Genomic DNA, 14,038 nt, shown 5'->3' with positions numbered 1-14,038 from the left:
GTAGTCCAAAACAACTGGAGGGCAGCAGGTTGGGGAAGACTGGTCTATAATATCTGAAAAGATTGTGTCGCTTAGGTGTGCAATCCTATGCATGATTAGACAGAAAGAAATCCTGCTATTCCCAGAATACCCCAGCCAATATGGGTGGCTGGGGAATTCTGGGAATTGTAGGAATTTTTTTTCTGTCCAAACATGCATGGATTGTGCTCTTAGATTTGTGCTGAAGTGGACTTTAGGATGGGTTTGCCTTATAGGGAGATGTTTGGGATATGAAACGTGAAGATCAAAATCGGTTATGTCAAAGAAAGAACTAGCTAAGTAAAAACATGCAAAACTGCTATTGTGGAGAAATGCCTGGACATAGTCCTGCAGACACACATCTCTCTGTGATTCTTTTTTTTCCCAGTAGGCCCATCTCACATATGACTTTTGTAGACTTCCCTGCTGATCGCATGTCTGCTACCTTGCCAGCGCCATGCCTTTCTTTTTTAATTTGTGGCAAGTTCAGGTCGCTTCCAGAGGCAATCCCACAGAGATTCCGCTTCATTAAAGAAAAGGACCGCTGACTTATGACAGAAAGATCTCACTACTGAGACTGCAGTTGCTGTAGTCTGGGGCTGGCTCTTCCGCTATCTTTTTCTTTCATTAAAAGCAGCCAGGGATGGGAGGATTTGGCTTGGGGACAACAGCATGGGGGGTGCTTAATTCCTCTCCCCCTGATGTTTCCAACCTAACCTCACCCCCCAACTACTACAACCGAAAGAGAGGTTGGAGAGATATGATATGGGTACCTGCCTCTGCTCAGTCCCCGGGTTGGCTAACTGCTCCAGGGTGTTTGTGATTGCAAACAGGGAAATGGTGCAGATGCCCCCCTCCCCTCCCCTCCCCTCCCCTCCCCCATCTCCGAATACCTCAGTCCAAATTGCACCACTGCTGGGCATGTCTGCTTTCAATGCGGGGGGGGGGGGGGAGGCTCTAGGAGACTTGGTAAAACGGATGCCATGTAGTGGTGTAGTACGGCCAGGGCTGACAGGAACAAAGTGCCAGCACATTTTGATTAGCAGAGACACTGGTGTCACCTCAGAATTCCTCCCTCAGAATTCCTTGCTCCTTCTGAGCTTAGTTGCAATCCTTATAGCAGCTGGGGATGGGGGGGTTGAGTTCCCCCAGCAACAATATATGTTTCCCTGTTGTAGTGCAAAGTATTTGAGTGGGGGGGGGGGCTTTGTCTTGAAAGGGCAGTTAAGATCCCTTAGGTTTACAAAAGACCTGTTCCTGTTTGAAATGAAAACTGCTACTACTGGTTTGTTGTTATGGATCAACACAGTTGTCTGAATGTTTGAACTCTTCTTGGGGGGTGGGGGCTATGGAGAATGTCATGATGAGCGCCTGCACTTCAAATTTTACCACAACACCACTGGTGCCATCAAGCATTCTGATGAGCAGGGAGAGTGGAACAGCAATACGAGAATAAGTGGGCAGAGTAGAGTCAGAAGTTCAGAAGGCCGATTGGAGACCCTCAGTGGCCTAAAGGTTTCCTACTGAGGAATGGGGTTTTATACCAAAGCACCTCCATACTCTTCATTTCCTTCTGTATTGTCATATGGTGTAGTGTGGTGTAGTGGCTAGAGTGTTGGACTGGGAGACGGGAGATTCAGGTTCTAGTCCCCACTCAGCCATGGAAACCCTCTGGGTGACTTTGGGCCAGTCACAGACTCTCAGCTCAGCCTACGTCACAGGGTTGTTGTTGTGGGGATAAAATGGAGAGGAGGATTATGTACGCCGCCTTGGGTTCCTTGGAGGAAAAAGGGCAGGATATAAATGCAATAATAATAAATAATATCTTCCCTTTTCCTATAGCCATTAAAAGACTCTTTACCTTTATATTCAAGCTTTCAATGTAATTTCACCTCTCTGTGTTGCTTCTACTCCAGCCCAAAGTTCAAGCTACTAACACTGACTTGAGTGCATTATCAGATGGATCTGGTGACTAAATCCTCTAGTGCTAACACCTGCAATTCTCTTGGCAATAGACACAAGTGCAAAACATAAGTGCAGATCATACTGGAAGCTTTTAGGAAGGACGCACAGAGGATGCAGTGATGGCCCAGGTTAATACCTTCCCAAGGATAAGAAGGTTGACTTATTATACTTACAAGCTCATTAAAATTAAATATATTGTTATTATGTACCATTTCCTTGCTGTTTATGTCCTTCACCCGCTGCTTGTGTGTTAAGAGTCATCTAACCAGCCACTGTTGGCAATGCTGAGGGAGCTGCAGGCCTGGTACCAGCAGTCAGCATAGACGGGCCACTGCCAAGGGCCCAAGAGGCTCAGAAGGGCTGGGGCTTCTGAGCCTCTACATTTTGAGTAGCAGCAATCTGAACTAATCAGACTAGTGGGGACTCAGCCAATGAGGGCAGAGAATTTCTCCTGTCGACCTTCAAAGCTTTTCACGGTCTAGCTCCTTCCTATCTCTCCTCTCTCATCTCACACTATTGCCCCGCTCGTGCTCTTCGCTCCTCTGATGCCATGTTTCTCGCCTGCCCAAGGGTCTCTACTTCCCTTGCTCAGCTTCGTCCATTTTCCTCTGCTGCCCCTTACGCCTGGAACGCTCTTCCAGAACATCTGAGATCCACAAGTTCAATCGCAGCTTTTAAAGCTCAGCTAAAAACTTTTCTTTTTCCTAAAGCTTTTAAAACTTGATGTTGTTTGGACTTTACACTGTTAGTTTTACCCTACCCTGTGCCTGTTTACCCTACCCAGTGCCTGTTTGCATTCTCTTCCCCTCCTTATCGCTTTACTATGATTTTATTAGATTGTAAGCCTATGCGGCAGGGACTTGCGATTTACTGTTTTACTCTGTACAGCACCATGTACATTGATGGTGCTATATAAATAAATAAATAAATAAATAAAAATAATAATAATTACTTTATTTATTTATTTTATTTATTTACAATATTTATATACCACTCCCCATTGAAAATTTAGCTACACTAAATTTGAATCATATCCATTCATGCCTTGATTTTTTAGGAATTCTTTAAAATATTTTCCCTCTTCATCCTGGTGCCCTCCAGATCTATTGGACGGCCCCCCGACCCCCGCGCCCTGCACCCAGCCACTGAAATAAAGAGCCTGCCTGTGCCTGACTCAGGTGTAGAAGCTTTCTCACTCACCATGCCAGCCAGCCAGCCCAGCACTGTCACAATGAGGAAATGTGGATGATTGATTTCTATGAGTCAGAGCAGAAATACGCTCCCTCTGCACCCACCCCCATGGCCAGAATCAGCAGCCTGTTAGTGTTTCCCACTTCCCTGAACACTGAGATTGGAGGAGAACACGGTCAGGGACAGTGCTGGGGCTTTTCCTAATTGGTTAGCCACAGAAGTCAATATCAAAGCTACCTCTCACCCCACTCAGCATCTTCCAAATAGGAGATATTCAGTTTAGACACACACACAGAGAGAGAGAGAGAGAGAGAGAGAGAGAGAGAGAGAGAGAGAGAGAGAGAGAGAGAGAGCAGGATAACTGCGAAGACTTTAGAATCTCTGATTGGGCACGTCTCCACTCCAATATTAATTGATGGGTTTGGAAGTGGCCAATCTCTGCGCTGGAAGATCGAATGCTCCACAGATGTTCGCAGTTACCAGATAATTCCGGGGCAATGTGCACGTCCCTACTTATTACTAGCCACAATTGTATGTCAAGGGGAAGGGGAGGAGGTAAGTTCTTTAAGCCTGGGGAAATGCTTGAGCACCTCTGGAGCAATTCTGATTCATGTGAGCAAAGAGCAGAGTTTCACAATGTCATGCTAGGCCACAGGCAGCTCATCATTTTTTTGCAGACATTGTAGTGATGGATTAGACACTGGTAGCAAAGAGTTAAAGCCAAGTGTTCCTGAGCTGTTTCCTTGTAGAAATAGATCACAGCTAGCAGCTTGGCATGTGAAATCTGTCACTGGCACACTAATGGACGCTAGTGTGAAGAAAGATGGCCGTACCACTTATACCATTTGTAATCAGAAGGAACTTAGGCATTCTATGAAGCCATAAAATACTTAAATTATGGCAATTTTCAGATTAAACAAGTATTAATATTGTAATGATGGGAAAAAAAACTGCATGTAAGAGCAAAGGATTTTCCCAACATTTCTCACTTGTGCTTCCCCTTAGCTCAATCACTTGCATCCGCAGATCAACAGACCAGGGCTAGTATACGAAGCTGCTTTATAGCGTGTGTGTATGTGTGTTTTTAACAACCTGCATCAATATTGATTTTTTGTGTGTATATAATGATGTAGTTAGAATGACCTCAAAGATCATCAATCTAACTTCCTGCCAATGCAGGAAATCCACTACTACAGCATCTGTGATAGCTTAGCCACCTAGCCTCTGTTAACAATCTCTAAGGCCACAATCCTGTTGCTTCCAACCTTGATGCTCGTAAGACTCCAAATTCGGAGGCTTACCAGCATCCAGTGCAGAGCAGGAGGAGCAGCAGAGATGATGGTCACCTCCCTGTTCTCCCTCTCTGGATTTTCACTGGATGGGCTTTTTTTGCCCGACTAGCTGCAGCACTTTGGAAAGGGAGGGAAAGAGACTGGAGAAGCTTAGGATATCTCATATCCCAGCCTGTCCAGTTTCCTCCACCTCCCTGCCAAATGGAACATCCCATTTACCCCCTCTCTAAGGTTGAGTTTCCAACCTCAGGGAGGCAGCCAGTGTGGTTCTTTCCATGCTGGCTGCAAGGGGAAAGGGAAGTAGCATGGATTCCGTCCTCAGATGTCAGAGCGCTGTCTCCGACCTTGGATCTGGGAATGCAAAGTATCCTATGCCCCCCCCCCAGACGCTGTCTAGAGGCCATAGGATTGCTCCCCAAAGAAAGTACAGAGTCCACCACCTTCTAAGGCAGTCTGTTTCATTGTTTAACAGCTAGTACAATCAGAAATTTCTTCCTAATGTTTAGTTAAATTCTCATTTTTTGTAATTTGAACTCACTAGTTCAGGTCCTATCCTCTGGCCCAACAGAGAAGGAATGTGTTCCATCATCTATGCGACAGCCCTTCAAATATTTGAAAATACTGTCATATCACTTCTTAGGAGCCCCTTCTCTGCAACCCAGTCCTTCAATCTTTCCACATTAGCACTTTGGCTCTAGGCGCCTCACCCTCTTTGTCACCCTTCTCTGAACAGGTTCCACTTTGTCAACCATTGTTTATTGCTTGTTCTGAAACGGTCAATCATAGTGTCCCAATTCGGATGAAATGGGGAACAATAGTTAATTGAAGATTTCCTAGTTTGTTTGCTGGTTTGCACGAAAGTAAGAGGCAAGAGGCACGAACAGGCAAAAGGCTTGATCTGATCTTGGCTTATTATGCCAAGATATGATTGTTTGAACATACTCATTGCCTCAACATTTGAGAACCATGGTTTCTTTTCTTTTACTTCTGAAATCCCACATGACCCATTCCAAAGTTTGAGACTTTGAATTCACGTGATATTTATTCATATACTGATTAGCTGATATTTATTCTGATACCGATTACCCCCCAGGCCACATGCGGTCTTTTGGATGTTTTTTTTTTTAATTTATTTTTTACTTTCCCAAAATTTACACAAATTTATTCACAGGGAAATATGCAATTTTCTCCTGAGAGGTATGGCTGGGGAAAAGTCGGAAAATATTCCAACTTTATGCAAATTTATTCACAGGGAAATACACAAGTTTCTCCTGAGACATGGAAGGCTGGAAAATATACGTGGGGAAAAGCTGAATAGAATGGTGGACAATACGCTAAATGTTACATACTAACATTTGGTGTAGTCACTAGAATGTTGGACTGGAAGTTGAGAGATCCTGGTTCTAGTCCCCACTCGGCCATGGAAACCCACTGGGTGACTTTGGGCCAGTCACAGACTCTCAGCCCAACCACAGGGTTGTTGTTGTGAGGATAGAAATGGAGAGGAGGAGGAGGATTATGTACACTGCCTTGGGTTCCTTGGAGGAGAAAAGGCGGGATATAAATGTCATAATAAATAAATAAATAATGTAAACTGTTGTGAACGTTCTTATAAAATTATTTATATATTTATCCACATAATGGGGAAAAAATCAAACAACACCGCACAATCCGCGAAGCATACATGCGGCAAATTTCTCAAAATCTTGGCATCCCTATAAGCATGTTGACTTTTGAAATTCCTTCAAAATGAATAACCAGCAACTAACAATAAAGTGTACTCTAAAAAGAACACCAATAACCAGCCTGAAGGCATCTGGGATTATTAACATTCTGTACTGAAATTGGGAACACTTGAAAGATGATGAGCAGAACTCTTAAGGGACAAGTAATTGAGGATTTAAATCACTAAGAATGAAGAGACATTAGTTCGATCTGAATTTTTATGCAACCTTACCCAATTCACACCTCCTGAAACTATGCATGAACTGCAACACATTTGTGTACCGAAATCCATACTTTTCAAAATTTTGAGGTACAGTTTGCAGTTCAAAAAATCAGAATAAAGATACGTATATTAGGGTGCACAAAGACTCATTATATTAGGAAAAAACTGCACTAGGAAAAATGTGTATAAAATGCATATATTTGAGGAAATGTGCATGAAAATGAACATTTCCTCTAATATATGCATTTGTATACATATTTTTCCTGTATACAAATGCATAAATGACTTTTTCATGCTGAATTTGCATACTGATGCTGAAACAGGCCAAAATGAACTTATGGTCAGGGGAAATGGAAAACTGAGTGAAACTAAAATTGACAGATTCACTACAGTCCAGCAGGATGTTTCCCTGCTCAAGGCCCAGAATAGTGAATGGAAGCACCCTTGGGTTCATTTCAGTAGGGCCAGTGTAGGAGAAATTTAGGGATGATTGTGCCCCATGTCTTTTAGGTGTAAGTGAACACACCTATGCCTAAAAAAACATGAGGCACAATCATACCTGACTTGAGCCCTTGAGATAAGAAAGGCTAAACATCCACATCAATAAATCAAAGGCCATGTAGAGTGGTTAGGGTTCACTTACCTTCATGCTCTTGGGAGCCAGTGTGTTCTACCTCATATTAATTCTGTTCTTCGTTGCATGGCTGAGGTTGGTCTTGTTTCTTATTCCTCATTTCTGTCCCTTCCTCTGCAGATTCATTCGTTCTGTTGGGCATTTCTTTACTTAGAGACCTGAACTCCTCCCGAAGTCCAAGGCAGGCAGGGGCAACACTTTCTTTCACAGGGATTATTTGCTTCTTGACAGCAGCAGTTTGGATCTCTCCCACTTGTTTTACTGTTGACAGTCCTTGGCTTCCACCACCTACTTCTTCCTTGACTGGCAACTCGCTAAGGTTTTCTGCACAGTCCTCACTAGGGTTCCTTTCAGAATGTTCATTTTTGTCTAAGCCAACTTCATAGACAGCAGAATTGATTTCCTTGAGGGCACCCACAGAAACCTGTGCCATGGTCCCTTCTTGGCAAGAGCTGTTCTTTATACAGTTGCCCTCTGGGGATGGAGCAACCACAATTATTGTCTTATGGAGCTTGGGATCTGCCTCCGTCTCATCCATGATGACTGTAGACATATCTTGGGTAAGACACACCCTGGCTTTTTCATTTGCACCCTGGTCTTCACCTGCAGATGGACTCACTCCATCTATTTTGGCTTGTGGCATGGAGTGTGGCATTTCATTCTTCTCTAACCCTGTTGGGCAGTTATGCTCCTTGACTTCTTCACCAGCCACAGTTTGATTCTTTAATTGTTCAGTGCTAGCAGATCTCTAGAATAAGAAGTTTAGTGCGTATTCCATTATTCATTTAAAGAAAGAACAGATTACCCATCCAAAGCTAGTGCTATGAGTTTGGGGTTGGTCTAAATGACCTTTCAATGAACTACCACCACCACCACCACCACCACCACCTTGTGAGTCTGCAGTTATGAAAACAGACTGCTAGAATGGGTCAAATCAGTTGGGCTAGTTTAGCCTGAGATTAGTTGAGAAGTGTCTATCCTCAAAGACAGCCATAAGTAGACTGTTCTGTCCCTTCTCCTCCAGTTTCCTGAGGAATGTGCTAATTCAAGGCTCTGTGTGCAAGATAAGCAAGGTAAGTCTGTAGTTTCGGGCAGTCTGTGATGGAACTGGATCTGAAAATCCTACAGTACTATGGCTTACCCCGGTGGGGGTGGGTGGGAGGAGATGTTGGTCAGAAAAACAGCCCAAAGGGAAAGGGCTAAGCATCTTATTTCTCTGTCCCACTCCACTACTCAAATCAGATTCACAAGCCTTTGTAGCTGCATATCAGTTTTTTAAAAAAAACACACACACACCATCAGGAAAACTAGTCAGGTGTCAATAGGGGCCTCATCTATTCTGGCTTTGAATTAACTGAGGATTCTTCTCTACTATGTTAAGTTAAGAACCAGGGGCTAGTATTTCTGGATGAATTAATGGAGTTTACCTGGATGATGTGTGACCGAGAGTGTCATCACACGGGGTGAAATTGTGTTTGCTTACCATTGCTTCTCTGCCCACATGTTTGTCCCTCTGCCGTGCATGTGGCCCATTCAGCGGACCAATTTGATCATGCTCCTTCTCCTGCACACAGCAGCAGCTTGTGTCTTTAAAAAGCGGCAACTTCTGTCTTTAAAAATAAGTCGGACTTACTGGGGTGGGAGGTTTTTTGTGGTGCAAAGAAGGCTAGAAGGGGTGGGAGGCGCATGGGGGGCAGACGACGTTGTGAGAGGGACCCATGAAAATCCGTGAGTGCCCAGTAATGAGCGTGCAATAAAACAGTCGTCTGATGGAGCTCTAAATGTATTATTTTGCTTGCTACATGTATCTGAGCAAATCATTCAGCAGACTCACCTGATTATCAGGTTCATCCTTTACAAAGGGCATTTCTTCACCTTCCTTGGCATCCCATCTGTAAAGCAGCAGATAAAACACAGGGGTGGGTGTGTCAAATCTCCTGATGATAAAAAGGGCTTCTTGTCCCTGTAGGGGAATAGCTGTTTTGCATAACTTCAGAGTGTTTTGGGGGCCCCAACTTCTTTCTTAAGATTGGAGAAAGCTTATTCGGGCAGAACTTGGCTGTTCTTAGGTTTAGGGGAAGAGGGGCATATTCAGCTAGCTATACTTAGGTTTTCATAGTCATTAAATCCACAGTAGTCAAGAACAACAATAAGGAGTTTGTTAGGCATACAAACTTTTACTATGGAACACTGTGTCAGGAAAACAATGACAAATCTCTTAAGATTTGACTGTACCTTTCATTTGTTGAATTATGCAAAGTTTTCCATTCCTGCTGTACTGTACAGATTAACCATAGCAAGAACTACGGTTGTCAAGTGTTGGAATATAATCAAAAGCCAGAGATGTTCCTTCATCTCACCAGTAATGAACAATCAGTGGAATGAAAGAGTAAGGGTGCAATCCTATACATGTTTAGACAGAAAAAAGTCCTACAACTCCCATGCTGAAAGTTATAGGACTTTTTTCTGTCTAAACATGCATAGGATTGCATCTTAAAGCATATAACCACAAAACTTCCACAGTCTATGATATTGGGAGGAGAGGTTCTGAGTTGGGGATACCCAGTGGTACTCCCTGTAACTGTTTGTTCAAGAGATGCTCGAAAGCAAAGTTGGTGTAGCTGAAGAGGCCTCTTGCGAGAACCCTGGCCATAAGTCATGTTAACTCCTATAACATGTTAGCTCCTATAACAGCAATCTCTGTTATAAAGAAGCTTAAATTCATCAGATTCACCTCAGCATCTGCACTCATGGCATCTACAGAGCATATTTATCTTACTTCCAGAGGCTCATCAGAGTCCATTAATCTTTAACAAGAAGCTTATTAAGACTGTAATGTCATAAAAATCATAAAATCCAATTTCTATTCCCAGGCATTTGTCATTTGACTAATAACATGTACCAGTTATTTTCGAAGCAGACAGCCACAGCTTGAGAAGAACAACCCCAGGAAGAGAAATGTACTCCAGAGTATCTTCTGGTTCACGTACACCAGCATGGAAAAAGATCAAGAAAGCCAAGTTGCTATCCCTTTTCCTGACACAGATTCCATGCCTTAAGAGTGGTTAACTATGAACAGTTTGTTCTATTTATATTGAAACAGCACAAAATTTAACAACAGTTTATAAATGTGTGGTTCATATTCTTCAATATACAGGCAGAAACCCAGAGAAGCAGAAATCCAACAGGTTCAGGTTTTCTCAGTATACAAATGAATAGAGAGAGGCCATAGCTAGACCGGGCGAAATCCTTGGGTGATCTGCAGGATCGTCCCTGTGCATCCACATAACACACAGGGGATCCCGGGATCAGGGAGGGATGATCCCTCCCTTGCCCCAGGATCTCACCCTCCCCTTTAGGCCCAGTTTTTCCATGGTCTCAGGCTGAGCCCGAGACCGCAGACGTGTAGCTGGGCACCACAGTTTGTCCCGGCTTCTCATGGTTACTCACGAGGAGCTGAGACCCGCACACGGGGGCAGAGCTCCTTAGGAACACTGCGCTCATGGGGGTGGGGGGCGCGGGGAATTTTTAATTTAAAAAAAAAACCTTACCTTTTGCGCACGAGCGTTCGTGCGCTGCTGCTTCTTTAAGAAAAAATTTAAAATGGCAGGCGCAATGCCTCTCTGTCTGAGGTCACCGTGTGCCACTTATAAACAGAGGGGGGATCTCGTGATAAAACCATCGTGAGATCTTCACCCCTCTGTCGCGAACTAACAAGTAGGTCTAGCTAAGGCCAGAGTAAAGTTTGCCAGTTGAATTACTGTCACTCATGCATCTCCTTCCACATTCAAATTGTTTAAATATCAAGTTCTTTCTATCCTATTTATATGCTCTGAGAAATGAGAATGATATAATAGGGCCTAATTGCTAGAAGAAACAATCATAATAACTGGAAGAAGCAAATGGTTTAAGTTTACAATGCAGACAAGCCTGAAGTTTCAGGCACAAGCTCGTTTATAAAGATGAGTCCAAACATAATCATTTCCTTTGAAAACTCTAACTTAGAAATAAGGGAATGACACAAAACCCAAGTGTGATTTATTATGGGCATATGTACTCGTATAACAAACAGACTACTTTTAATGGCCAGAAAACTCCAAACAACATCATCTCTCTCCTGGAATAAGTTTTACTTTCCATGCATAACAACAGCTTGTCATAACATTACTGAAATGCCCCCGCTGTTGTGTTATTGTCCACATGTGGACAATTCTAAGATTAAAAGTCATACCAGACAGATGGTAATGTGTCAAGGGCACATTAAAGAACAGATCTGATGTTTTTGACCAGACTTTAATTGGATTTTACAAAGCATCTAATCACATCTGTATGATTGCTAAAAAAAAGTGATGTGGTGAGGTTGAGGCTGTTATTATTATTATTATTATTATTATTATTATTATTATTATTTACACAGGCCTTAGCTAGACCTACCTTCTATCCCACGATGGAGAAGGGAAGATCTCGCATTGTGATTAACACGAGATCCCTCCTCCATTTACACGTAAAGCGCGATGACCTCAGGAGGAGAGGAGTCGCGCCTGCCATTTTTTTAAAAAAAAGAAGACGGAGCACATGAATGGTCATGTGCAAAGGTAAGTTTTTTTTTTAAAAAAAATAACTTAATTTCCCCACTTCCCCCACCCTACCCCCGATGGGCGCTGCGCTCCTGAGGAGTGCTGTGGCCTGTACGCGGCTCTCGGCTCCGCACGAGTAATCGCGCGGAGTTGGGTCAAGCCGCGGCAACAGGCCACACGTTCCATGGTCTTGGCCTCAGCCCGGGACCGCAGAAAAATCAGGCCCAAAGTGGAGGGTGAGACAATTTGTACATTGTCCAGAGAATGTTGGTTATTTCCTTGCCACTTTGGATAAATTTCAACACCTGTGGGTGGATGGGATTATTGGGCGGTTTTAAAATGTTATCAACAAACAAATAAATGTATAGTTTTTATTCATCAATATAAATCTGATTACAAGTTATGTGAATCTAACACCCCCCACCGAGCCACCTTTTCAGGATTGCTGTTTAACAACTCTGGGGTAGACTGGAACAGAAAATTGTTCATATGGTTGAACTCGTATTCTCAGTGTAACTAATCAGTGGTACAGCTAGGTAATTTCAAACCCTGGACTTAATGGTGTTGGGGGTGGGTGGGGGCTGGCCCTTAAACAGCTACAGTATGTGTCATACCTCTCATGTGAAGGACACAACTAACATTTCTCTTGGACCCCCAACCATCATTTATGCTTTACAACTGCTTCTACCTTCCTGAAATGTTCGATCAAAAACAACAAAACTGCTTGCCAATCCTGATTTAAAAACAGAAAAAAACACATTCTGAGCTTGTGCATTTTTTCATTTTATACTCTTTTTAAATCATAGAACTGTCAAATCTGGTTTCCCTGTTGAGTTTTTTTTAACAAAGGGATGGTGACCTGTAAGCCTCCAATACTCCAAGCATCATTCTGGAGGGATCTAATTAAATGACGGGTGCTCTAAGAGAATTCTATTGTTAATGTAACTCAGACAAGAATGGGAACACAGTTTCTTTTATTTTGTTTGAATAGTTGGCCTTTATGGCATTGGTTGGCTAAGCTCATTGTACTATGCACAATAATTAAATCAAACAAAGAACAAGAAAAAAGAATAAAAACAGAGAGTGTTTCTGCTGCCCTCTTCACCTGTCACTCTCTGGGGGGTCATTTGAGTTTCCCCTACCCAAGATCTAGAGCTTTGGCCCCGTGGTCCAGCCCCAGCTGCACTACTGAATATGGCTTGGATAATTTGTTTGTTTGTTTATTTATTTATTTATTACATTTTTATACTGCCCAATAGCCGAAGCTCTCTGGGCGGTTCACAAAAATTAAAACCATAATAAAACAACCAACAGGTTAAAAGCACAAATACAAAGTACAGTATAAAAAGCACAACCAGGATAAAACCATGCAGCAAAATTGATATAAGATTAAAATACAGAGTTAAAACAGTAACATTTAAATTTAAGTTAAAATTAAGTGTTAAAATACTGAGTGAATAAAAAGGTGAATAAAAATTTGTTTGTTGCATTTAACTTCCTAGAACTATAGCCCTAGGGAATTATGGGCATTTCCCTCAGTGATACAATCTATTCTTGAAACAATTAGTCACCTATCATGCTCTCCACAAAGATAGAGATTATAATTGGTAAATTTTAAAGAAATAACTCCTTGTCCACTGTAAGTTACATTTGTGAATGGGCTGCAAAAGTTCTGAGAATAGCAACCAATTAAACAAATCATGTACTGGAGGTAGTGGCAGTGAATATGAAGACAGTATGCATTCTATGAAGTGCTAGATGATTTCATGAGTGGAACACTGTTTCTTCTGCCAATTAGGGCACAATCTTATGCATGTTTAGACAGGAAAAAAGTTCTACAATTCCCAGCATTCTTCAGCCAGCATTTACTCACAAGTAAGCCCACTGAATTTAATTAGTTTTACTCCCAAAGTAAGTGGGTATAGGATTGAGACTTAAGACTGTAAGGATATTTTGGAACAGGATGCAGAGCTTTTCTCAGCCCGAGGGGGGCACAGCCTAAAGTGGGCAAGGCCACCCCCCCACTGCTCACATGTAGTCCCAACATGCTTGGCTAGACCCTATTCACACACACATACATACATACAATTCACACACCCCATTAACACACACACACACACACACACGTATATACTTCCCACTCACACCTTATTCAAACACACACACACCCCGGCTCAGTCTGGAGCAATCTTGGTTCACCCCTTGCCTTCCCCAACTTAGCTTCAGCCTTGAGGTGTGCTCCTTGACAGCTTTATCACAGTAGCATTCTACTGTGCAATCACTGCGAATTGCATGCAAAGGACTCCGAAGTTTTCCAGCTTATAATCTGCTTTTATTGTGAAGTACTCCCATGCATCCTGCTTTAATTGTGCTATAAAGGCAAAAGACTCGCCGTATTTTGCTACTAGTTTTC

General features: G+C 42.7%; 1 protein-coding gene across 1 annotated transcript in view; it reads right to left on the bottom strand.

Annotated features, from left to right (window-relative positions):
• CCDC9B (coiled-coil domain containing 9B) overlaps positions 1-14,038 on the bottom strand; it is an 80,411-nt gene that overhangs the window by 15,048 nt on the left and 51,325 nt on the right. Inside the window, exons 11-12 of the mRNA XM_063117729.1 lie at positions 8,883-8,940; positions 7,058-7,796 (exon numbers count right to left, since the gene is read on the bottom strand). Of these exons, the coding sequence (XP_062973799.1) occupies positions 7,095-7,796; positions 8,883-8,940 (760 nt within the window). The 3' untranslated portion in view covers positions 7,058-7,094. The remainder of the gene's footprint in view (positions 1-7,057; positions 7,797-8,882; positions 8,941-14,038) is intronic.

This window comes from Elgaria multicarinata, chromosome 2 (assembly GCF_023053635.1).
Source record: "Elgaria multicarinata webbii isolate HBS135686 ecotype San Diego chromosome 2, rElgMul1.1.pri, whole genome shotgun sequence".
Taxonomy (NCBI): domain Eukaryota; kingdom Metazoa; phylum Chordata; class Lepidosauria; order Squamata; family Anguidae; genus Elgaria; species Elgaria multicarinata.
Note: the sequence above shows the minus strand (reverse complement) of the source record. Positions and strands in the feature narration are given on the sequence as shown.